Below are 24,648 nucleotides of genomic sequence, written 5' to 3' on the forward strand. Positions count from 1 at the left end.
CACTTCAGAAATGCCATGATCCACTGGGTTACAGAACACATTACCTTTGCTGCAGCTCGGCAGACCTACCACCAAAGTAGGCAGCCATAGCAGATAGTACACATCATCTCCTGGAAGTGCTCAGGGTAGACAATGCAGCCTAGAGACAGGCAACACCTGTTCCATTAATATAATGATGGTTTGTGAGGCAAAGGTGGCATTCACAAGTGTGGGGGCCAGGTTTCCCAGCTCGGCCACAGACCCGGCCCCCGGCATTGCTCCCAGCACTGGTTAGCTGATTCATAGCCCCGGCTTTCTGTTGGTACAGCAGATGTCAGGTCATTTGCCCATCAGCTCATTGTGACCATGGGTCGTTCTGGAATTTCAGTGAAGTTAGGCTTCCGATTGCAACCATGTCAGCTCAGGCCTCTCCCTTTGCAACAGCACCTACCATAAATCCCACAGGCTTGGTCACTCTCCACCTGAAAACAGCAGACTTACAGGCCTTGCTAGCCTAAGAATCCTACTGACGTGTTAATGCAGAGGGCACGCCCACTCCATCCAGCAAGTGGGGGGAGAGGGACACTTTTCAACACCAGCCTGAATTCTCCGTCACCTTTCAGAGAGCTGTGTCAATGCTTTGCTGGGTTATTGCAGCCTTAAGCTTTGTCTACACCACCAAGTTCTGTTGCCAAAAACTGCCTTTTGGCAACAAAACAGTGAGTATACACGCTGTAATGCAACTTGTCGGGAAAAACGCCCGCTTTCAGCAACAAAAAACATCCACCCTTACGAGACTTTATTTTCCCATCCCTTTATTGTCGACAATGAGCCAGCGTAGACAATGTTGTTTGTTTTGTTGACAGAACTAGCTTCCACCAGTATCCCCCAATGTCTGCCATGATCGCTCTGTTCAGTGTTTTGAGCTCTGCTGCCCTGCAGGCACACACCCCCTCCCCCTTCAAAGCTACAAGAACTATCTGACAGCTGAGTGTCCTGCTTCATTTGGGGAACAAAGAGCAAATCATTGGAATGCTCCTGTTCTGCCCTGCACTAGGAACACAGCAGCAGTGTTGTGGGGGGGACAGGGAGAGAGTAGGGAGGGAGACTGGTGTGCTGCTTTGATATTCCTTAGAACGGATCACTCACAGAGCTACTCATGATGCTGCTCCCAGCAGCTGAGGAGGCTATAGAACTCGGAGGGAATCCTCCCAAGACTCACAGCTATCAGCTCTGCCTTCCCACAACACTGTACTGTGGGATATATACCCACAGTGCATTGCTCACACTGTTGATGATCTTGCCCACAATGTGGACATGATCTGTCGACAGAGGCAGCAAGTAAACTCCTTTGGCGATTTTTGTTTTGTCGACTTTTGGGTGTCAACATAAGTTCTGTTAACAAAACTTGGTAGTATAGACAAAGCCTTAGTCTGACTCAGGCTCCTAGCCTCAGCAAAGCTAAAAATGGGTCTGCATGGGACACTAAGCTGAAGCGCCTCTCCGTTGAGCAGTAAATGAATGATCTGTAAAGCACTAGCACAGGCAGAATAGGGTGCTAAGAATTTTAGGCATTATTTCTACACCAGTTAGCAATAAGACAGTACGGACAGAAAATGAGGAAAGAAGGCTGAGACTTCTTTCTGAAATGCTTTTCCAACTCTCTTCTCTGAGCAACAAGTACCTTCCCCCTCCCCCAGCATCTGGACTAAAAATAAAAAACCCTTCACAGCCTGCAGTCCAAAGTACTCTGCCAGGTGATCTGTAAGGAGGGGAAAGCAGCACAACATAACAGGTTTTAAATATCTTTATGATTAGATCATCTTATTTACATCAATACAGAATCACTTTACAGACAATATAATCAGGAGGCAAGAGGTGCTTTATTTTAGCAACTTAAGAAGGGATGTACTAAGACAACTCCTGTTTAACTGGTCAATTCCAAGCACGTGGGCTTGTTGGTAGTTGTAAAGTATTCAACTAAAAGGCAGGTTGCAGTAACCATGAAAATACCGTTCACTAGTGCTTAATTCCAGCAGTAGAGTGTAAACTAATTCGTTTGTATTTTTACACCTATATAAAATGAAAATGATTCTTGGAGGCTGACCATTTACATTTGCTTGTATCATCACCAACATAAGAATGCCCCTTTCTCTGGAGATTAACAGGGCTCGGTTGTAATGTAACAATTGACAGCCCCAGAGCCTTTCATAAGAGCTGGTGAGATCTGTACTGGTTTAGAAACAGCAATGTTCTACCTTGTTTTGCTACCTGTAGTTAACCTCTGAGAGGAAGGGAACAGCTGATGCAAAATGTAGATTCTAATCACTGTTGTCTGTAGGAGAGGCTACCCAGACAAGGAAAGCCATACCCATCCTCACAGCTTGTGGGGACCATATGCAATTATGCTCCTTCACTGTTACTCAATCTCAGCAGAAGTGAGATATCCCTCTTTAAGAGAATGTATTACGCAAGTCTAGAGCCCAGGCCTCTTCACATCAGACTTTACTGTTCAAGACAGGATTATGGCCTTTGACAAACCAAGCCTCTAGGAAAGGATGCACCAAGCAGAACTAGCACTGAAGAAAGGTGACCAAGTGGATGGGCTTGTCAAGGCATTTGCACGCTGAGTGGGAAGCCACGTAGCTAAAAGTTCAGTATAGCAAACTGCTTCATTTTCATTTTACCATTAAAATTTCCACCACATTTGGCTCTAAATTATAATGCAAGTTTTGATTCTGTAAATAGGGCCAGAAGAATCCGAATGAGCTCCCAGCACTAGGAAACCTAGAACCTTTACAGATGCCTTTGCTACCATTCACTAAGGCAATTAATTCCTCCTGATCTGGCGATTGTTGGTGCCTCTGTGGTTCATGGCGTTGCTGGCTGGCAGTGAGTTTGCTGCTAAGTGACATCCTTTCATTTCCAAGGCCCACAGCCAGAAGACAGAATGGCTCCCCCTCGGATGGAGGAATGATCTACTGCTGCTTCCCACTGTCTAGTTTCCAGTAGAACGTTTCCCTGGAGTTAAAGATGGGGAGAATATTTAGCATTTAATGAACTACTCATGTCCAAGACTAAGAATGTCACACAGCACTCAAAGGTTGTTAGCAAATGCTTCAGTAACAAGAAGTTCCCCCTTTAGCTGAGAGCACACTTGATTAATCCCTGGGGACTGACACAGAAGGAACCTTAACTCAGTAAGAAAAGGAAGACAAACTCTGGGCCTCAGAGGCTGGGAATACTCAGCCTGCACTACAGGGTATCTGGAGTCCAAGTATTCTTACCACATGCACTGCTTCGTCACATTCACAAACAAGGTGTTTAAAGTGTGCTTTCTACTCAGAGTTGACTAAAAATAGCATTGGAGTCCTGTGACTACTGCACATCATGGATTTCTAGATCTAATCTGCTCAGTTTATAAGTGAAGAAATTCCTCTAGCACCAACTGCCAGCCCTGCAAACTCAGCCTGGGACTGAGAGTCAAACTAGGTTCCATCCAAGCACTGCTCATCAGTTTTAAAGGCTTGACAGGCTCAACTGTGTCCCCCAGTGACATCTGTGCAATCCTCTTGCCTTCAACAGGCTTGCCAAGGTGTCATCAACAAATATGGCAAGCTGCATTCTGTTCTTCCTTGTGCATCAGCAGCAGAATGGTTTGCATAGTGTGACCAGATATCCCAATTTTACAGGGACAGTCCCGATTTTTGGGTCTTTTTCTTATATAGGTTCCTATTACCCACCCACCCCAGTCCCAATTTTTCACATTTGCTGTCTGGTCACTCTAGGTTTGCATAATCTAGCTGTGCTGACCAGCAGGATTAAAAGCACTAAGCTTGTTTCAGTTACAGTGAGCAGATCTTTCTCAGAATACACCCAGGGAACAGATCTGGGGACTAAAGCGGGGCTATTTTCACTTTTCAGAGAGAGGCATGCGTTAAAGAGATCTATGCTGCATACCCAGTTAGTTAGCAGCTACAATGCAATTTAACCCTACACTGCTGGGTTCTGCTATTGCTTAGAGATAAAATAAAATGACTAGGTTTTAATACTGATGGCTGGAAGGCCTGAGGCTAAGTAAAAAGCAATGCAATTTCTTTGCTTCCTTTCCAATCTACCTCCCAAGAAGAGATGCATGTTCTGCTTAATGTGAGGAAAGAACAATCAGTAAAGTACAAGAGGTTTCCTACCTCAGATGGGATATCAGGAGCTAAACATTTTCTTAAGTTTGGTAAGGAATCCCTCCTTGTTCTCCCCCGCCTCAGCCTCAGGCCTATCCTCGCCTGCTTCACAGCTATCCGTGGCCCTGCCACCTAGACATAAACAGTAGAGCTGCTATCAGGGTACACTTCAATCTGTGCCAATTACCACACATCTTGGAACAGCATTCAGAAGTCTATATAAGGTTATGGAACTCTTTTAGACAATAAATTTGGGGCTTGTGAAGTGAAACACAATATGCCTGGCTTCTGCCAGTGCTCATGGGTGCAGATACTGTGTAAACATCCCTGCACAGATCTGCTACTGCACACGAGCCATCTGCTGTTACTCCTTTGCATCTCTTGGCAATGGCTTGAGAGAATGCAATGAGACCAGGCACTATAATTTGCATTTCTGATCCAAGTGAAAAATCTGGGCCCCAGAGGTGAAAGACAAGTGCATTAACCTAGAGTATCACTCATTCCCCTCTGCCCCACTCCCCCATTTCCCAGCCCACTAACATTCAAACACTCCAGATTTAAGAAGAGTTTATTATATGCCAACCAAGTTTCAAATGTGAACAGGTATTAGTTGATAAGAGGCACAAAATCATTAGCTAGTTCAACTTTTAGAAACAACAGGCAACATGCTGTGTGTGAGCATCAGGGTGTAGCGTGAACGATCCTCTCAGAGAGCAAGTAAGCCACATGCAACACAGACTATCAGAGCTCTGATCAACTCATGCTTAGCTTCTCCGTGTCATTAGTACAGCCTCCTGGGTCCAGCAATCTAAGTACATATTCTCTTTACATTGCTCTTCCTAGACTTGTGCACGTCAACTCCCTGCATATAAGTTACAGATGGATGCAATTATTCTAGGATACAAAGTCTGTCATTGCATTTAAAACTGAACTGAAGACATGTATTTACTGCAGCTTTCAGGTGTCCCTAATATTGATAATCTGAGTTGTTTCTGAAACACCCAAAGTCACTTGTGAAGGATACTCTTTAAAAGCACCAGAGAGTGGTGTCTCCTCTAGCCACCTGTCTAGTGCATCCTTCGCCTCTGTTGTGTACCCCTCTTTTTTCCAAACTTTTAATAGCTGGGCTCCCCTTCAGGAAAAAGAGGCAAAAACCTATCAATTTTCATGTTAACGTCTTCTGCACCCTTCATTTTGGTGTAGATCCTTGTAATAAGAGCCTTCCTCTCCTTTCTCAAATGGTTCGATAAGCAGCAAAACAATTAGCAATGTTACATTTAAAGTATTGTCACTGGTATCTGAGTGAGCAGCCACTGAAATGAATGAGAGACTTCCCCTCTCAGGGCTATGCTTTCAGGATCTCAGTAACTCAGACAGATGTTGCTGCATTGGTGTCACTCCTGTCACATTTCAAAGGTTTTCCCATAAAGAGAGCTAGAGACTTTTAAATGCCCTCCCAAGAAGTAACCTCACACTGGGGGAAATACTGGAGTACCCCATGCCATGCTTATCAAAGCACACTTCCCATTAGCAACTAATCCCATGCAGAATGCCATCACCAAACAGCCCAAGTGGAGAAGGACAAAACCTTGGTGGACCATACAGAAGGAATACAAGTGCAATTGCCCTGAAGTGTGACAGACGCTACCATAAATGAAGAACAATTACCCACATATCAGAGATGAGGCTCATTTTTCTAATGGATTCCTGTGCCGTACAGTAAATAAGGGGATGGAAAGTTCAGCTAGAGGAAGTGGAGGAAAAGTCAGCTGCTGGACCTATCTTTAGGAAAGTCACCACATGCATTTGGAGGGAACCAACTCACTAGACCTGCAATCTCTCCTCCATCAGTGTGCAGATCAAGAGGAGGGACATCAATATTTTAAGCAGTGAGGATAAAAACAGCATAGCGTAGGGAACTTACTGACTTGTGTACATGTGAAGTCACTGGGCCTGTCTTTATTTTAAGATATGTTTTGTTTGCTACATTCGGAGGCACTCAAAAGGGCTGTGAACATGAGGTGCCATATAAATGGACAGATTGCCACCAAAAGCCAACTCTCTGCAGTGCTGCTGACAAAAGAATATGATCTATGGGAAGGAAAGAGCTGTGTTTTGGTGGTCTTCTCTGTTGCAGTTGGAATGATCCACCCTGCCATTTCATCAGAGGGCCTATAACAATGGAAAGCTGTATGAAATTGGGAACTTTCATTTGGCTGATCCAGAACCGCATCAGGAAAAAATAGATTTGTGCCCTTTTTCATTCCTTACAAAATATAAGGAAGACCTAAAAAGTGTTTTTGATGTTAGGAACTAGGATATGGACCCTCTTTATGGCAGACCATGAGGAGCATTACATATACCAAGGGAGGGAAACATGAACAATAGAGGTTGGAAGGAATTTTTTGTGAGACTGTTTAAAAATGGAGGGTTTCATTTATTAATATCCATTAACTCAAATGTCTGCCTAACAGCTAGGAAAAATGTCTTGGTAAAAGATTTCCCACCACCACCCTTAAAATTGATGACTAAAGGCTCCTCTGCATGGAAAAGTTTTATCAGTATAAGCTAAAGTGTGAATTTAAACAGATAGTTATATAACTTTGTGTGGACACACATTTTGGTGTACGTGGCTTTTTTTCCAGTTTATCTTAAATCCCTTTCAAAGCAATGCAAGACCACCAAAAAAGGCACACTCATACTTGAATAAGTGTCCACACCAGGAGTTACACTAATATAACTGGTTTAATTATACTGCTAGAATTATATCAGTATAACCGGTAAAACTTTCCCCACATACACAAACCTGATAAAGTTTCCACCCTAGTTCTCTGGCCCTTTGAGAACAGCCTCCAGCAAAAACGAGAGAGACTAGTCTGGCTATTTCTGCTATTTCTATAATAAAAAATGAGTAGAAAAAAACTCATGAAATCCTTTTCAGGCTCTCTTTACACACCATAAATTGGCCAACAAAGAAAGAGCACCTTTCTTTGCAGTCTGCCTTTCAAGTCTACTCCAGAAGTCAGAGTCAGACTGATGCAATGGTAGTAAAACACGACCCTGCGGTGGAATTCCCCGCAGATGTACTATACTCCACAGTATCCACTTCCTGTGAGTGAGAACACCCTTTTGGGGTAGTGTGTTTATAAACACCGCTAGGAAGGCTAGACCACAGGGTGGATAAAAATCATGATTTAAAAAATCATAATAGATTTTCTGATTTCAATTCAGATTTATATTACTAGTTCTTTACTTCCATGCCATTTTTACTCTTAAATTGCTAAAGTGGATGTTTTGTACTTGTTTTCTTAGCTTCTTAATTGTAACATTTCAGGTTTTACATATTTTTTTTCTCCTAAGAAGAAGTCTCTTCAAATGCTCATTCATGCTGGAGAAGGCAAGCCAAGGGCCTCATTTAACAAGCTTATTGTGAGAACACCACAAACACAAACAAAATGGATAAAACAGTAACCCATGCCCTCTTCCAAAATATGGAAACTTCCTCAAGTCAAGCTGAAATGCTTCACCAGCCTATCCTCTATCTGGGTTTGCTGTGAGAAATCATAGGACTATACTCCTATGTCACTTAGGAGCTTTTGAAAATCTCACCCTTACATGCTTAACTTTAGGTTCCTATTTTTTAAAAATGTGGCCTGTGGGAATAAAAAGTTGTGAACTTTTTTAATGTACTGAAAGTCTGAACAACTTTTAGTTTGCTGTTAAGATTTGAAGCAATTTTTAAATAAAAGTTTTAAATAAAATACAACTTTGGCTGCTAAGGCCGCAAACAGTTACATATGGATTTACTTTCAGCACATAGGGAATTCCAGTGAAGTAAATATGACTATCCATGTGAGTAAAGATATGTAGCTGCTTAAGTATTTGCAGGATCAAGCCTTAATTTTCAGTGTTCTGCACCTACTGCAGTTTTGTAAAATTCAAATAACATACCCTAATCATAGTGGCATTTTTAAAAAGCCTTTATAATTTAGTTTCTTATAGATTTTAATCTAAAACTGAAACAACACAAATTTACAGGTTAGTTTAAGAAATGTTCAATCTGATTTAAATCAATGTACTTTTTTTTTTAAGTGATACAATTAGGATTTATATCAATTATTTAAATTGCTCTGCCCTGCTAGACAGGGCACATTGGCAGCTTCTGCATTCACCAAACAGTCTCCTTTTGAAAATCTCCTACATCTACTAAATGCAAATTAAAAAGCTGAGCTTTGCAAAGTAAAGTTTCCACTCATTTAAAGTTTTAAAAAGTGACCCTAATCAGAACTACTGGGGTAATGCAAAGTAACCAAAGCACCAAGAAGATATGGGAGACACTTATCCTACACAGACAGTCTAGGCCCAATCCTGCACCTCTTAAAGGCACTGACATAATTCCCTTTTGGTTCAATGGAAACAGGACTGGCCCCTCTATCACCACTCAAAAACGAATTAAAAGGAATTTCAAATCCACCATAGGTGTGGTGGAGTTAAATGTTACAATGGAAATGAAGGGTCACTGCAAAATTCAGTTGTATTATAGGAGCATCTGAAGATAATGGTGCTGTCTACTCATGCCACCAGTGCATACCTAAATGCACAGTAAATACTAGGGAGAGAGGGGAAGACTGATGATTTCTGGTAGGAGGCTACTGCTTCCTACTTACTGTATTAAACTCTATTAACACCACACTAACAACAGTTATTTTTAAAACAGAAAAAAAAAACTTAGCAGCCTCAGACAAGATGAAAAAAGGCTTCTGCGTACACACCTGCTCCAAAAGCCACCTTAGGCCTGGTCCCTCTCCTGTAACCTACAGGAGGCATTCCCTGCAGCCAGTCACCCAAGAAGCAGTAATATACATCACACACAGCTTACCAGTAGATGTATTTGTGACTCCATTCACTGTCCCTTCCACATCTGTTTCATCCTCAGCATAGCTCATCATTAAGGCTCGCTGGCGATCTGTCAGCCTCCTGCAGGTCAGAGTATAGTGTTGCTATCTCAGTCAGTATTCACTTTAGGGATAGATACCTTTGCAGCTCAAACTCAGCTTCCCACCAAGCAGCACACAGAAGGGGTGCTACTGATAATGCAAAGCTAATATAAACTGAGATGCCTTCAAAATCCCAATGACCCTTTTAAGATAAGCACCTGAGAAAGGAATACACCTTGCTAATGGAAACCTCTAGGGGAACAGGGAAGATTCTAGTCACTGCATTTCATCTGATTGCAGAAGAGGAAGTCAAACATTTTAAAGGGTTGAAACTAAGGGCTGGTCTACACTGGGGGCGGGGGGATCAATCTAAGATACGCAGCTTCAGCTACGTGAATAACATAGCTGAAGTCAAAGCATCTTAGATCAATTTACCTCGGGTCCTCACAGCATGGGATCAATGAGCGCAGCTCCCCCGTTGACTCTGCTACTACAGCTCACTCTGGTGGAGTTCCAGAGTCAACGGGGAGCACATTCGGGGATCGATTTATCGCGTCTAGATGCGACGCGATAAATCAATCCCCGATAGATCGATTACTACCCGCCAATCTGGTGGGTAGTGAAGACATACCTTAAGACATCTCAAACTGGAAGCTACATCTGAATGTTAAGTTGGCAGAAGAGCACTCAAGAAATGGAGTTCCCACTTGAGTGCATGACACAAACACAAGAGACTTTTCAAGCTTTAAAGTTTACCTTGCAACAAGATTATGAGGATGGCTTAGAGGGCTAGGCAGCCAGGCCTAAGGCTCCTTAGAACAGGTTTAAAAGGTCAGGAGGGTAAACTCATCCTTCTGAGGCAGTAATACTCAGACTCAGTAGTTCAGGAGCCAAATTAGCAATCAACATTACCCTAAAGAGCCACAGTATTATGAATTCATTGTTTCATTTACTCTAGTACTCTACACTCATATTTAAACAGTAGGACAGGGAAATATTTAGTTTATATATATAAATATTAGTGTATATTATTCTCACAACAAATAAGTCAACAAGTTATCAACTTGCACTAAATTAATTGGTTTATAACATAGTAAAAGCATCCTGACTGGTTAATAACTGACTGGTTAGTAATTAAATCTCACTGTGTTTTAATATCACATGGCACAAAGAGCTACAGGAGACATATTAAAGAGTTACTTGTGGCTCCTGAGCCTCAGTCTGAGTATCACTGTTCTAAGGTATACGTACTCTGGGTTCCATAGAGTGGCTCTCAGTAAACACGAGACCTATGCAGCCTCAAGAATAGTCAGATAATTGCAGATTTATTTTTAATTGCCAGTTACCTTTCAGAGGTTTGGTTTTGTTTTTAAACTAGGTCTCTAATCCTTCTGGCTACAATAACCTTCAACACTTGATGGGAGTGTAAACCAGTGCTTTGGTGTATGAATTTGCAAGAAGCCTGAAACAACTCCAAGAGCTGTCAACTGTGTTATTCATGTAAATGGGAGTGTTAATACACATGTGGTAAGTTTAATGATAGTTTACATTACAAATATCAACTTTTGCTGCCGATCATTCTAGCCAAATCAAGCAAGAGCAGACATCCTTCATTATTGGAAGTACAGCAATGACCAATATTAGGGAGGGGTAGAATGGCATGGAGAGCTAGTTGCTAACAAAGGCCGCTGGGAATAAAAAAATCCAACTTCCTTCTCCTCTAATGTAAAGTCATCTTAAATCTTGTCCCAAATGGTGAAAGAAACAGGAAATGCATCCCCTACTCACCATCAAAAACCTCAATTGCTATGTAGGCATCAAAACCTAAAGCCACATACGCCACAGATCCCTGACTACCAAAAGCCCTCATATAAGTCATCCTTAACTGGCTGTGGAAAACCTCCAGCTTTACTGAGCACCTATATGATGCCACTACAAAAATCAGTGGCAAGCTGAGAATCTGGGGGCAACAAAACAATGAGAACAAAGGATTCTGAGATTAGCGTCTATGCCACATAAATCCAGGGATCCAGCTGCACTGTTCGGATCTAAGGCTATGTCTATGTTAGGAGTGCTGTTTGTGTGTAGGAATAGCAGCATACTACATTGACAAAGCACTCCTTGCATGGACACAGGTATTATGGTAAAGCTGTGCCTTGTACCGACACTGTAAAACCACCCCCAAGAGTGAAATCAGCTACACTTCTGAAAGTGCAGTTTGGCTGGCACGGCTGTACCCACAGTGGCATAGATCACATAGTCCAGGATAACACCTCTTCACACTCGTGATGGACATAGCTATGCTGGCAGGAGTCTGCAGTGTGGATATAGCCTACTGTGCCACACAGGACAGTGCCTTGCATATTGATCAATATATTTGGAGTGGCAAAGCTTTTTTGGTTGAAACATTTATATCTGCTCAGAGCAACCAGGATGTTAGAGTGAAGATCTCATAGCATGGTGATTTAAGCTATAAACTAATCAGTGCAGTTTTTTGGTTAAAAGGAAAAACGTACAGTTCAAGAAAAGATACAGTAAAATAGAAGTTGGTTTGTTCACTAAATTATCCAGAGCTCAAATTATACATCGATAAAGCAGTGAAGATCTTTTATTCTCGAGAGCACATTCTGCACAGCAAATTTGCAGATTTCTACAAGACACCTCCAAATCTTAGCAGACCTTCTACTTACTTAGGAACCCTGATCTTTATATGAATGTAGTGGTCTCCATAACCATAACTGTTAACCCTGGAAATGCCTTTACCACTCATTCGAATCTTCTGGTCTGCTTGAATACCAGGTGGTATCTGTGAATAAAAAGACCCATATTTTATTATTGCTCTGCAATACCAAGGTGCCAGCATGGAAATCTATAAATAGAGGCCTACTTAAATCAGAGACATCACACCTTTTTCACAGGTTGGTCACGGCATAAATAGCAGATTTCACAGATGCGTTCATACCATACCACCCTTAGTTCTGTGCTGCCAGCGGTGCTGCCTTCAGAGCCGGTCAGCAGCCACCACTCTCCTGACGCCCAACTCTGAAGGCAGCATTGACACCAGCAGCAGCACAGAAATAAGGGTGGCATAGTATGGTATTGCCACCCTTACTTCTGCAGTACTGTTGGCGGTGGCATTGCCTTCAAATCTGGGCATGCAATCAGCAGCTGCTGCTCTTTAGCCACCCAGCTCTGAAAGCAGGGCAGAAGTAAGGACGGCAATACTGCAACCCCACTACAATAGGCCTGAGAACCACTTTTGGGCTGGGACTCCCAGACTGAGAAACGCTGTATACTTTTGTGTATTTTTACTTTACATCATAGGATAAAATACACAAGAGACCAGATTTCATGGTCCGTGATGAGTTTTTCACGGTTAAGAATTTGATAGGGCCCTACCTATAAATTAATCAAGCTATTCCTCCTGCAGACTATGAAGTAAGGGAGGAGGGATTTATTTCTATATTTAGATAACTAGGTAGTGCTCAGATATTGCTCAATAGTAATGAAAAAGCATTCAACACTGGGAATTAAAGCGAACTACCTACTAAGGACAGGTGTAATTAAGGACAGATCTACACTAAAAATACTTGCTGGTACAGCTGTATCACTATACTATACAGCAAGGGCAGTCAATAAGTGGACTGCAGGCCAAATCCAGACGACTAGATGCTTTTGAACAGGCCACAAAATCTTTATTTTATTTTTACCCTCTCATTCCCTCACAATGTAATCTCCAATACATTGTACTGTGAATTAATGATTGACTGGTTCTCCTGCATATTTATATCGGCCTCTGGAAATTTCCACTACATGCATCTGACGAAGTGGGTGTTCACTCACGAAAGCTTATGCTCCAATATGTCTGTTAGTCTATAAGGTGCCACAGGACTCTGTCACTTTTTACAGATCCAGACTCACACAGCTACCCCTCTGATACTTGGTTCTCCTTAATTCCTCACTTGCTTAATCTGAGCTATCATCTTTTTTGGAGCTTATTTTCAGGTTATACAGTGGTTCAATTTTATTTTTCATTTAATACTTATATTTTTAGTGCAATCAGGCACATTACTAATGCACAGCATTGTATCTGTTTATTGAACAGGGAACCTGCGGTGTGAAAAGTGTTTCTTGGGAGTCTGGACCTTGACTATACCCTAACCAAGAAATTTGGACCTTGACCTATACAGGCATCACACTCCTAGATGCAGCTTACACTGGAAAAAGCTCAATTTTGCCAATGTACCTGGGTCTACAGTAGGGGCTTTTACTGACACAGCTATGTCTAGATATCACACACTATCACTGACACAGCTTTGCCAGCAAAAGCTTAAAGTGTACATCCTGCCTAAACCTAATATATTACTTATCACTGAGCCCTGCCACAGTGTGGTCTAGTCCTTATAACAGAGGACAGTCAAGTCTCTTAGGTTTTATTCCCAGCCCAGCTATTGATTCATTGAGACATCATGGAGTAATCAACCTCTGGACCTCACTTTTCCAATGCATAGAACAGTTAATACTTAATTAGCACAGCCCCAGTGTGAAAAACATCACCTCCTTGAATAAAGGGCTATGTAAACACAAAATCTAACAAGCTGGTAGGCTAACTGAGCAGAAACAAGACACAGAAACAGGCAGGAGAAAATCATATATACACAAAACCTGGTTTGCAATATTAGTCCAAAGGAGTGTCAAAGACTTTCCCAGCTTGGGGACCATGCCAGCATTCAGATAGCCTGACCTTCCCAATAATCTGTGTCTCTTCAGCAGCTCTGCATAACCACTCAAAGGGCTATGAGAGGCAGAAGAAAGCGAAATGCCCTTGCATACATGGGGCAAAGCAGAATACTTGCAACACGGCAGTCAGTACTCAAGAGGCCTAGGACTAGGACAGCAAGGTCCTGGTACTTTTAACCTTTCATTCTTCTTGGAACACAAAGAATGCATGCTTATTGTTCCAAGCTAAGGTATCTCCTAGCTCCTCCACCCACTGTTACCACATACCGTGATATTGATGGTCTCATATAGACCCTGAGCTCTGGCTGTACCTCCAAGAACTGCCTGTGCTATCGAGATAAAGAGGTCTGAGTGTACATCTGCTCCATCTCTTCTGAACACGGGGCTTTTCTGAACCTAAAACCAAATAGTTCAAGAGTAATGAGCACAGGTCATGTCAGTACAGTATATGCATTATTCCATGATAAATAACAGGTTAAGTTGTTTTAAGCTGATATCGACTATTTTATGAAAAGTCTTACCCTCATCCCCTAAAAATTACATCGCAGGAAATCCGAAATTAAAGTTATTCTTAGAAACTAACCACAAATACACCTCAGGCACTAAATATTAATAGCTAGAGCAGGCCTCTACTCTGAAGAAGGATACTAAAAATGGCATTAAGAGATTTCATGTTTCCTGTTTCAATGAATTCCACCCAATTTTTCAGTTTACAAGAAAAAAAATTAACTGCTAGGGCTGCATACTCAGCCTGAGATCTGAGAATCACACTGTGTTCTTCACTGCTTGTAAATCACCACCAGTAAAGAGTCTCTGGACAGTAGAAAAGAGATTGTACTATCCAGTTCACAGGACAATGAAATGGCAGAGGGGAAAGGAAGCACCCTCTGTATTTCATAGTACCTCTCTGGCAGTTTTGATGACTGCATTTCACAGGCTCTGGAGAGGTTATTAAATCCTTCTTGAGGGGAATATAAGCAAAAATGGAGGAAGAGATCAGTGTTAATGAAGAGGCCCTCAATTAAATGGTCAGAAGAGAATGAAACCCTTTCAAACACTACAGTCTTTAATTTTACTCCTGATAGAGACATGATACAGATGATACACATGGGTACAGGACTGTATCTGCAAGGAACATGTAAATAGGCAGTAAACTCACATTTTTAAAGAGAACATTTTAACTTCTAAATTCAGCACCTCATAAATGCATTCCTGCAGTCTCTTTAGGGATTCAGAACATCTGTGTCAGTGACAGCTGATACTATACTAGTACATCACTTCCAGGAATTCCAATTACCAAAGAGTTCGTAAGTTTCCCTGACAGCCTGTATGCTACAGACTGTATCCTAGGGTCAACCTCCCTATATGTAGCAGTGCATTTTTGTTCTGTGAATAGGCTAAATATTTTACCACTTGCTATGGGGCAGGTGTTTCGCAATCTCAGAAAACTGGAAGGGCTAACATCACTTCAGCTAGGCGAGATGACCCTTCAGCCCAATTTCCACCTTTACACTGAAAGGAGATAGGCTACCGACACACTATCCCTTCTTCGCAGAAGACAACCCAATGTAAGCAGCGTACAGTCAGGTGCCCCACATACCCTGAATGTAATGAAAATTTCTCTCTTTCCTACAGGCATCCGAACAGTCTGTCCATCCTCCACACCTGCAATCAGAACAAGGACATGAATATTATACAGTTTGTCTGATATTACACTCTACACCTTATGTGCCAAAGCACCTACAGCCTTCCTACTCCAACCCAATGCCTGAACACCTACAACTACCTCAACTGGATGTCATCACAGCAGTATTTCCTTCATCCAGGAAGAAACATCCATGGATTTACTGGCAGAAACTATAGCGGTCGCAGCAGTGTAACTCATGTTCTCCAGAGGCATCTCAGATGACCACAGCACCCAGTGTTTGAAGACCGGGTTGTCACCAGGTGTTTGTATCCTAGGATGCACTCATTCTAGTGCCAAGCACAACTGCAGCACTGGGCAGGTCCTTAATTCAATTCAAGCTGAATTCAATTGTATTATTCCCTTCAAGTGAATTCAGTGCTGGTGAAAGTAAACAATTGAGACACACTGGAGACTGATACACTATGTTTATCTGCAAAGACAGAGACAATGCAAGCTGCTACCCAATCAGACCATTTCTAGGAGGGTGGGGAGTTTTTCAATACTCATTCAATATTCTTTATTGAGTTGACAATTGGGATGGTGCATTTGTGATCTAAGGTAAAATTTTCAAAAGCACCTACATGTATGTCAGTGAAATTCAGAGAGACAAGGAGGGTGAGGTAGTATCTTTTATTGGACTAAATTTCTGCAGTCTCTCTTGCCAAGCTTTTGAGCTTACAGAGAGCTCTTCTTCAGCTCTGTGTAAGCTCGAAAGCTTGTCTCTCACCAACAGAAGTTGGTCCAATAAACACTATCTCACCCTTCTTGTCTCTCTAATATCCTGGGACCAACATGACTACAACAACACTGCATGTACTGAAACTTATGGCAATAAACTGTTTTTGAAAATTTTACCCTTAGACATCTTTCTACTGGGAAATAGGGTTAAGACCCAGAAATTCATTGCACAAAGGCCAAACAGCCATGAGATGGTAACTGTTTTCAGCTACCACCATCCTGAAGCCATCACCCAGAGATACATAAGGTCTGTATCTTATAACTAATCCTTTCAGTCATCAGTGCTCTTTATTCTTAAAACAGATTTGATATAGCTAAGTTTCTCCATACTGCTGTGTCTGAGCTTTGACTCCATAAAGCCAGCCATTCTCTAGACGAAAGATACATGCTCAGCTGAGTTTCACATGGGAAGAGATATATAGCCAGCATGTAAATACAGAAATTGACCTGCTGGTACAGGGACCATCACATTCTTCTTCTGTTTGGTTTGCCCTGAGCCGTGACACAACACACACGGTGTTGTCATAACAGAACCACGGCCTCCACATCGCCGGCATGTAGAACGCATCACAAAAGGGCCTGTGTTTATTGTCTCCTAGCAAAAGAAGAAAGAGGGGTGATTAGAGGAATCCTTTGATAGTGTACAAGTATTACTAATTTCTGTAAAACATCCCCAATGACAAATCCAATCCCTGTTAAGTCGATGGCCCAACACATGCACAGCATGACCTGCTCCAAGCAAATGTATTCTACCTTACTGTAGGATATGGGTCACAGTGGTGGGTCAAAACATGGTCTGAGGAGCTAGATTAGATGCCTCAACCAGGTCTAACCCACCAAGAAATGTCAGTCTCCTTCTGTTTCCAGATTGCCAGTTGAAGGAGCTCATGCTGTCAATATCAGCATCTGGGAGTCAGAGAAAGTGGGTGAATGAAGGAAGCCTTGAGAAAAGATTGGGAAAGAGAAGACCTTCCTGTCTGAAGGTCTGATTCTCCACTGCTTTGCACCTTCTGGAGTAATGTACATCTCTGAAGAGCGGGTGCAAAACTCTCCATTCTGAACTGGTACCCTTTCAGGCCCACAATACACAAGCATAAAATCACTACCCAAGATGCAAGGCAATGGAGAAGCATACCCCAAATCTCTTATTCAGTGAAAGAAACCACCGCTCTTAACAACTTAAAGTGGATAGAGATCTCTAGTCAATCTGTGACAGATTGTGATAACAGAAGTCCTAACTTAACTGTAACCTCTTTCCAATATCATTCACGTACAACCTCAATAACCTATTAAAAGGTGCAGTTTAGGATACAAAGCAGAGATATGTGGAAAGGTTGCATTTTATTTCACTAGTACACTTTGACTGCAAGAGCCTGGAGAGTTTTCACTTCAAGAATTCAGCTGCAATTCCGTAACAGGAGCTAGGAAGACCATATGCATCTCAACCACCTAATTCCAATCCAAGACACACAATGTGTATCTCCACACAGCCTTAAAAATCTGTTTCACAAATGAGCCCAAATCTCTGTAATTCTCCTACCAACCCTCACCCTTGTAATGAGAAGGCAGAGAATGTCAATCTGCAATAAAGCCCTAAATATGATTTCATCATGGAGACCGTAACATTGAATACATAAATGTGGCAGACTATATGGATGAACAGTGCCTCAAAATGTAAAGGAAACGTCTGAACCCAGCTCATCATAAACTACAGAAATGATTCAGCATAAAAAAACTAGAGCCAACAAGGTCTCTCAAAAGACAAGGCTGGGGGGAAGGATAGATCAGTGATTAGAGCACTGGCCTGCTAAACCCAGGGTTGTGAGTTCAATCCTTGAGGGGGCCACCTAGGGATCTGGGGAAAAATCAGTACTTGGTCCTGCTAGTGAAGGCAGGGGGCTGGACTCAATGACCTTTCAGGGTCCCTTCCAGTTCTATGAGATAGGCGTATAGATAACAACATAAGATAACATTCAAAAACCAAGAACAAAAAACTGCCCCCAGGTTGGGAATCAATTCAGTTTTATGACCCCTCAGTGTGAAACTCAGCCTTTCCAAAGGGATGGTTCCTCCACCTGCCCTCCCCTCCCAGTTTTCCAAGCAGTCAATTAATAATATTCCTTCCCCTGAACATTTTGCAAGATGAGGGGGGAAAACTGAGCTGGATTTAACACCTTGTTCACTAGTGACTAGATAGCATCTTGCACCCTGTCACACAGAGAAAAAAGCAAGAATTGGTTAGGAATAAAATTCAGTTGACTGAGTATATTTAATCCTCATCACAGTTTCTTCAGTTTTTTCTTTGGAGGTCACCATTAATAAATAAAGCGATGAATGAGCTTCTTAGAGTACCTGCAGAACATGGGGTTGCTTCTGCGCACAGAGACCAAAAATTGTTCACATTTGTTACTGGTCGCTGTGAAAAAGTAGTTCTTAGGTCTCAGTCATAAGGACAAATATCTACATCAGACTTTCTACTTGGTCCAGCTGTTTCAAATCTTAGAAAAAGTCCTGGAGACTGAACTACCCTATCAACCATATAGGTGATCCCCCAAGGATTGAAGCGCACAGAGAAACAGCATGGGCAGTGTCAGTGCAAGCCTTTCCCAAATGGCCTCTGTTCTGTGGATCTGCTTCTGGCTCTCCAAGGCTGGTGACCTGGCCCTTTCAAGCAGCATACATTTAGATACACAGAAATCTAAAACAAAGCCTACATTTAATCACCTCCTTATTTAGCAATGATTTAAGGCATTTTTGAGTAAGGAAAAAACTAACCTGTCCTGAAAGAAGAATGTCAAAGAACATTAGAAAATCAGGGTTACACTCCAAAACAGCACTTACCATGCCAGTGCCATTGCAGTAGTGACAGTGCTGCACTTTAGTACCAGGCTCATGTCCCTTGCCATCACACCGCTGACAAGAGTCATTGATATTCACAACAATCTCCTTGTTAACACCTTTTGCCGCTTGATTGAATGTCAGCTCCATGATGTACTAGATAAGAGAAAGGAATGGAATCCCAGCTGAAATCTATATGCTGATAGACTGACACTAAACTGAAATCGCCGTAAGTAAAAGCCTCAGTGGTCTCCACTCAGACTGTGATTGGAACACCATTTAAAATGTTAACAGACACAGTACTGGAGAAGGAGTACTCATTAACCTGACTCATTAACCATCTATACTCAGACATTCTCAGATTTCAGTTTAGGACATCTTCATTATATATATACCCAGAGACTAAGCTCTTTGCAACACAATGTATACATGTATTATCCTTACCTCCTGTGGCTGGTCAAAGACACCCTGAAAATCTCCAAAAGGGGATCCTGAAAATTCCCCAAAGATTTTCCTGAAAAGTTCCTCTGGGTCAATGGTGGGACCACCACCCCAATACTGACGTCCAGCACCCGCTGACCCGGCATCAAAGCCAGCTGTACCATAAGTATCATATTGTTTTCTCTTCACTTCATCACTTAACACCTATGGGGGGGGAAAGCACAGGACCATCAGGACTCTCTCACAGTACAGAACTGGAGCAGCATGGCTGCCACTAGATAAGAGTATTCAGACATCTCATTCCAAAGTGAATCAGAGTTTACATCCGTCACCAGCAAAATACTGGAAACTACTACAGAATCCCAACTTCAATTCCTTTGTATTAGGACAACTAGACACCTTCAATAATGCCAAAAGGTGAAATGAACACCATGGAAGAAAAGCACTCTGTTTCTCTCATGCATATTGGATGGCACAGTTAAGCTCATAAGCTTGTGATGCTTCCAGATAAGTACATTAGTTATAGGCAAAGAGATCAGGAGCTCTGAGTTTTTATACTATTTGAAGGTAAGCAAAAGTGACTTTCAATTATCTCTTACCTTGCAGTGTGAAAAACTAGTGGGATGGGAGCTAGCAAATTAAATAAGCCTGACAGTCAAGATGAGTAAAGTTGGGGGGAGGGAGCAGGATTCTACTAATCCCCCATCCTCAAAAGGCCAATTACTGATGCCACTTATGTCGTCTTTCTATTGACTAATAGGGCCGCTCCAGTACTCAGCTTTTCAACAAGTCCATTTCGTATTGAGGAACAGCACAATGGCCCGCGAATGGCCCAAAAAAATGCCTAAAATAAATCAGTCAGGTATTCTGGCTAGTTCATTTACTGAAGAATATCCAAATCGTTTTTGGCACATACATACTCAGGTCTAGAAAACAATTCTTTGTTACCAATGAAGTAATAGCAGCTCTTTTACAGAAATGCTGAGATGAGGGGAGGTATAATTTTTCTAGGCTGTAGTTCTGTTGTTCCCTTCCTACCACAGTGGGTAACCGAGTACACATCAGTCACATTACCTCATAGGCTTCTGCCAGCTGAGAGAACTTCTCCTTAGCTTTAGGGTCATCCTTATTTGTGTCAGGATGGTATTTCTTGGCAAGCTAAGCAAAAGAATGATTAGAAACAGGAGGGAAAAAAGTTCACTGTTAGCACTGCTACTTAGTATACCTTCCATATCAGGAAAAACTTTAGCCAGACCCTAGCATTCAACATTTACATTCAGAGGAGACCAAAAGCATTTCCTAAGTAGTTCTCTCTATATATCATTCCCATATAAGAGACATAAAAAAGCAGTTTCCTGTTATATTGGTATTAAAGCCTCTCCAAATGGTACTGCAAAGCTTTTCCATATATGCATAGGTGTGGACTGATGAGCTATCTCGTACATACAGGTGAGAACACCCCTTTTCTCCAAGAAGGTCCTAGACATATGTGATAATGGCAGTTATGATCTTACTGCATTAACACTGAAAATATGTTTCCAGAAGCTTTCTAATAGGTGGAGGGAAGCCATGTTTATTTATTTTAACAGTCCATCAAGAAAGGACTCTTCCCTCCTGCCAAACAGCCAAAAAAATTCATACAGTATTTCCCAAATGTTTAAGAGAGTTTTACAGCTTTTTGCTCTCCTCTGAAACAATGGGCATTGGCCACTGCCCAAGACAACACAGGACTAGATAGACCATTCTTCTGAATCTTCTCCACCACATTTATGTTCCTTTGACAACCTCCCTGCCATGTTGTCTTCAGCATAAGAGTTCCTTTTGGAATTTTGATTCACATGCATTACAGATCAGAATAAGATAAATGGGTCATAATTCTCCCCAACACCATCATCACAATGGTGAGTTTGAATTCCAAGAGGCACCATTTCTTTGTTTTCTTAGGTATACATGCCTGGTAATAGGCTTTCTTGATCTCCTTCTGGGTGGCATTTCGAGGCACTCCCAAAATCTGGTAGTAATCTTCTTTGGCGTGGAAAGCAGAACTGGTATGAAACGAGGCAGCACATATTAAAGGAGAGCATTTAGTTCCTAAGAAAAATCAGAAAAAAAAAAGAGTCAGGAAGAATTGTAAAGAAACACATACCCTCCCTTAGATGTTCCCAAGCCCGTTTACCATTGATCACAGCCTACTATTCTGTATTAAGGATCAAGCCAGCTGTGTCATGTAATTGCACAGGCTACATATGGCCACCTTAGCTGTAAGAGGCAAATAAGGTGCAGATTTATTAAAAATCATTTCATTACTTTGATTTTGACCTTCAATATTACTAAACAGCATTAACGAATGTGCTGTAAAAGATGTTACTGAACCGATGAAGATCCCTAGACATACTGAAATTTAGACTAAGGGCTTGTCTTCATGTACAGTGGTGCAACTGCACCGCTGTAGCGCTTTAGTGAAGACACTACTACACTGACAGGAAAGCTTGTCTCACTGGCATAGTTAATCCACTTTGCGAAAGGTGGTAGCTATGTCGACGGAAGCAGCTCTCCTGTCAACACAGTGCTGACTACACAGAGGGTTAGGTCAGTATAACTATGTCACTTAGGAGTATGGATTTTTCAAACCTCTGAGTAACAGCAGTTATACTGCTACAGATCTGTAGTATAGAGCTGGCCTAAGTCTTTAGAACAATAATGGGTGGTAGCAACAGCTAGTCAGCCAATAGCAACAGCTTTAACTGTCACATGCATGTTTCTGCAATTCCAAACAGGAGGAAAGGTTGTGTGCGTGACTGTAAATGGAAGGGGTAGCCCAAGAGATACTTAACACATGGAGCACCCTAGAAAAAAATTGAGAACCTGCATCATTCTACTAAACCTAACAGCAGGGTATCTAGACACCAACTATGAAAAGTGCCTTAGCGCTGCCCAAGTAACTGTCAACTCTCTGCTGCTCCTTCCTTGAAGGAGTCTTAATTCCATTAATCTTCATAAAAACAACAAGGAGTCCGGTGGCACCTTAAAGACTAACAGATTTATTTGGGCATAAGCTTTCAGATGCATCTGAAAAAGTGAGGTTTTTTTTATCCACGAAAGCTTATGCCCAAATAAATCTGTTAGTCTTTAAGGTGCCACCCGACTCCTTGTTGTTTTTGTGGATACAGACTAACACAGCTACCCCCTGATATTATTAATCTTCACAGGATATCAAAGGGAAGGAAAACTCCCTGGACATTTGTGTCTGCTTCTATTGAGAGAAAATCTCTGGAAACAAACATGTCGTGCAGTTTATAAACAAGATATAAACTCAACCTGCTCTCTCGTGAAAGAATTCCACTGGCAGGATTCCTCTACCTGACTCCTGAGAGCTCTAAACTGGACTATGCCAACTGCATCATCCGCATTGTATACTTCATAGGCTGCTGAGAAAGGAGCTCCCAAAAACATACTGAAAGTCACAGAGGGATTTGAGGACAACCAAGGCCTTAAAAATGATCTGGGACTGAATGGGAACTGGTGCAGAGCATGAGTGCAATTGGCTCTCATGTACCTATTCCGTTCAGGATATGGGCAACTGAACTGCAACTTTCTGAGGTCCCACAGTAGAACAAGTTACAGTAGTGCACTCCAGAGGCACGTATCACCACTAGAAGATTGTCGAACGGGACAAGCACAATCTTCTTACCAGTTGGAAACACAGAAACATTTCTGGTCACTATGGCAATTTGGTTATCTAGACCAATCATGCAGAGTATGACAGATTGGGCGCCCCTTCAACAGGCTATGGGCCTGCAGTTAGATACTACTCTCCTTTGAGAATTATTTTATCCTCAAGCTAGAACAGTTTCCTTCCAAATGCTTAGAGGAGTGTCGTTAGACAAGCTGGAAGCAGAGCTCTCCGTTGCTGTGGCTAGACCAGGCCTATGGAATTTATACCACTGGAAGATGCAGTGAACTGCCAGATTTGGGATGAAGGTGAAAGCTGAGTGCTCAGCACAATGGGCAGCTTTCCTCTCACTAGAGAGGGAACCAAATCTGCTTCCCTTGTTGGAAACCTAATAACTCCACCTTTACACCCCACAGAATACACCCAAGGGCCAGGGTGATGGGCACCCCAGAACCCATACGTAAGGAACAGAAGGGCCACAGCTCTTTCAAGGAGAGCAGCATGACAGGGCCCTGTCGCAGGGCTGGCAACCCGAGCTCCCTCCCAGGGCCATGGCCATCAAGTACCCCCACCCCATCCCGGCACACAGACAAGGGAACCCCCTTTCCTCCAGCACCTCCCACCTGTCCCCAGCATCGCTGGGCCACCAAAAACCCCGCTCTGTGAGACACCCCCCAGGGCCGGGACCTTTCACTCCTCTCCCCTCCAATCAACCCCGACCCCCAGGCACACCCCCCCCACCCTCGCCCCTCTCACTGCCCGGGCCTCCCCCAAGGCACGGGGTTCCCAACTCACCGCCCCCCCACCCCGCTCACCCGCGGGGCTGACCCCGGCGTTCAATGCCAGGAGGCGGCTCCCTGACCCGGCGCGGGGCGGGAAGGCGGCGGGGGCCGCGCTCAGCCGCGTCCCCAGCCACACCACCAGCAGCCGCGTGTTCCCGCCGAGGCCCCGGCTCCTCCCGGCCACCACACTGAGCCAGCGTGAGGAGCACCTGGCCGCCATCTTGGGACGCCGAGGCACAGAGCGGCTGCGCGGCCCGGCCGGCCAAAGGACGCCCAGTGCGCAGGAGTTTGCCCGAGCCGAGCCGAGCGGGCGTATTGCGCATGCGCAGTAGCTCCCTGCCCCGAGACAGATAGTTTATTGCGCATGCTTTAGGCTTGGCTCGGTGGTGCTCTGCAGAGTCAGCTGGCTCAGCTCAGCTGGGCTCCCTAGGCGGGTGTTCGGGTTAGTCTGCACCCAGCAGGGTCCGTCCCCGCTGCACTGGGGGGCTGTAATACATGGCTGGGGAGCCCTGCCTTGGATCTAAGATACCAACTGGCTGTAGATTCTGTAACTTCCATGTGGGGCTGCCCTGGCGCCCGGAGACTGGCACATCAAATGGGTCCTCGCCCGCTGGTTGTTCTCCCCTATGCAGCTCTGTGTAACCCCCACTGA

General features: G+C 43.1%; 1 protein-coding gene across 3 annotated transcripts; it reads right to left on the minus strand.

The window, feature by feature from the left end:
• Positions 1–1,771: 1,771 nt before the first annotated feature.
• On the minus strand, positions 1,772–24,233 carry DNAJA3 (DnaJ heat shock protein family (Hsp40) member A3). 3 transcript variants are annotated; one of them, XM_032781664.2, is made up of 12 exons: positions 24,030–24,228; positions 21,496–21,632; positions 20,616–20,699; positions 19,545–19,745; positions 19,104–19,256; positions 16,710–16,857; positions 15,438–15,502; positions 14,105–14,233; positions 11,788–11,903; positions 9,040–9,137; positions 4,170–4,292; positions 1,772–3,000 (listed from the first exon to the last, which is right to left on the minus strand). In XM_032781664.2, exons 1-11 carry the CDS (start codon positions 24,214–24,216, stop codon positions 4,183–4,185), a joined length of 1,428 nt encoding a protein of 475 aa, XP_032637555.1. In that variant the 5' UTR covers positions 24,217–24,228; the 3' UTR covers positions 1,772–3,000; positions 4,170–4,182. The 3 variants fall into 3 exon arrangements, with proteins under 3 accessions (XP_032637555.1, XP_032637556.1, XP_032637558.1); XM_032781665.2 differs by lacking the exon at positions 4,170–4,292 and having other exon boundaries at positions 24,030–24,233; XM_032781667.2 differs by lacking the exons at positions 1,772–3,000; positions 4,170–4,292 and adding an exon at positions 4,711–5,022.
• Between the last annotated feature and the right edge of the window lie 415 nt (positions 24,234–24,648).

This window comes from Chelonoidis abingdonii, chromosome 9 (genome assembly GCF_003597395.2).
Source record: "Chelonoidis abingdonii isolate Lonesome George chromosome 9, CheloAbing_2.0, whole genome shotgun sequence".
Taxonomy (NCBI): domain Eukaryota; kingdom Metazoa; phylum Chordata; order Testudines; family Testudinidae; genus Chelonoidis; species Chelonoidis abingdonii.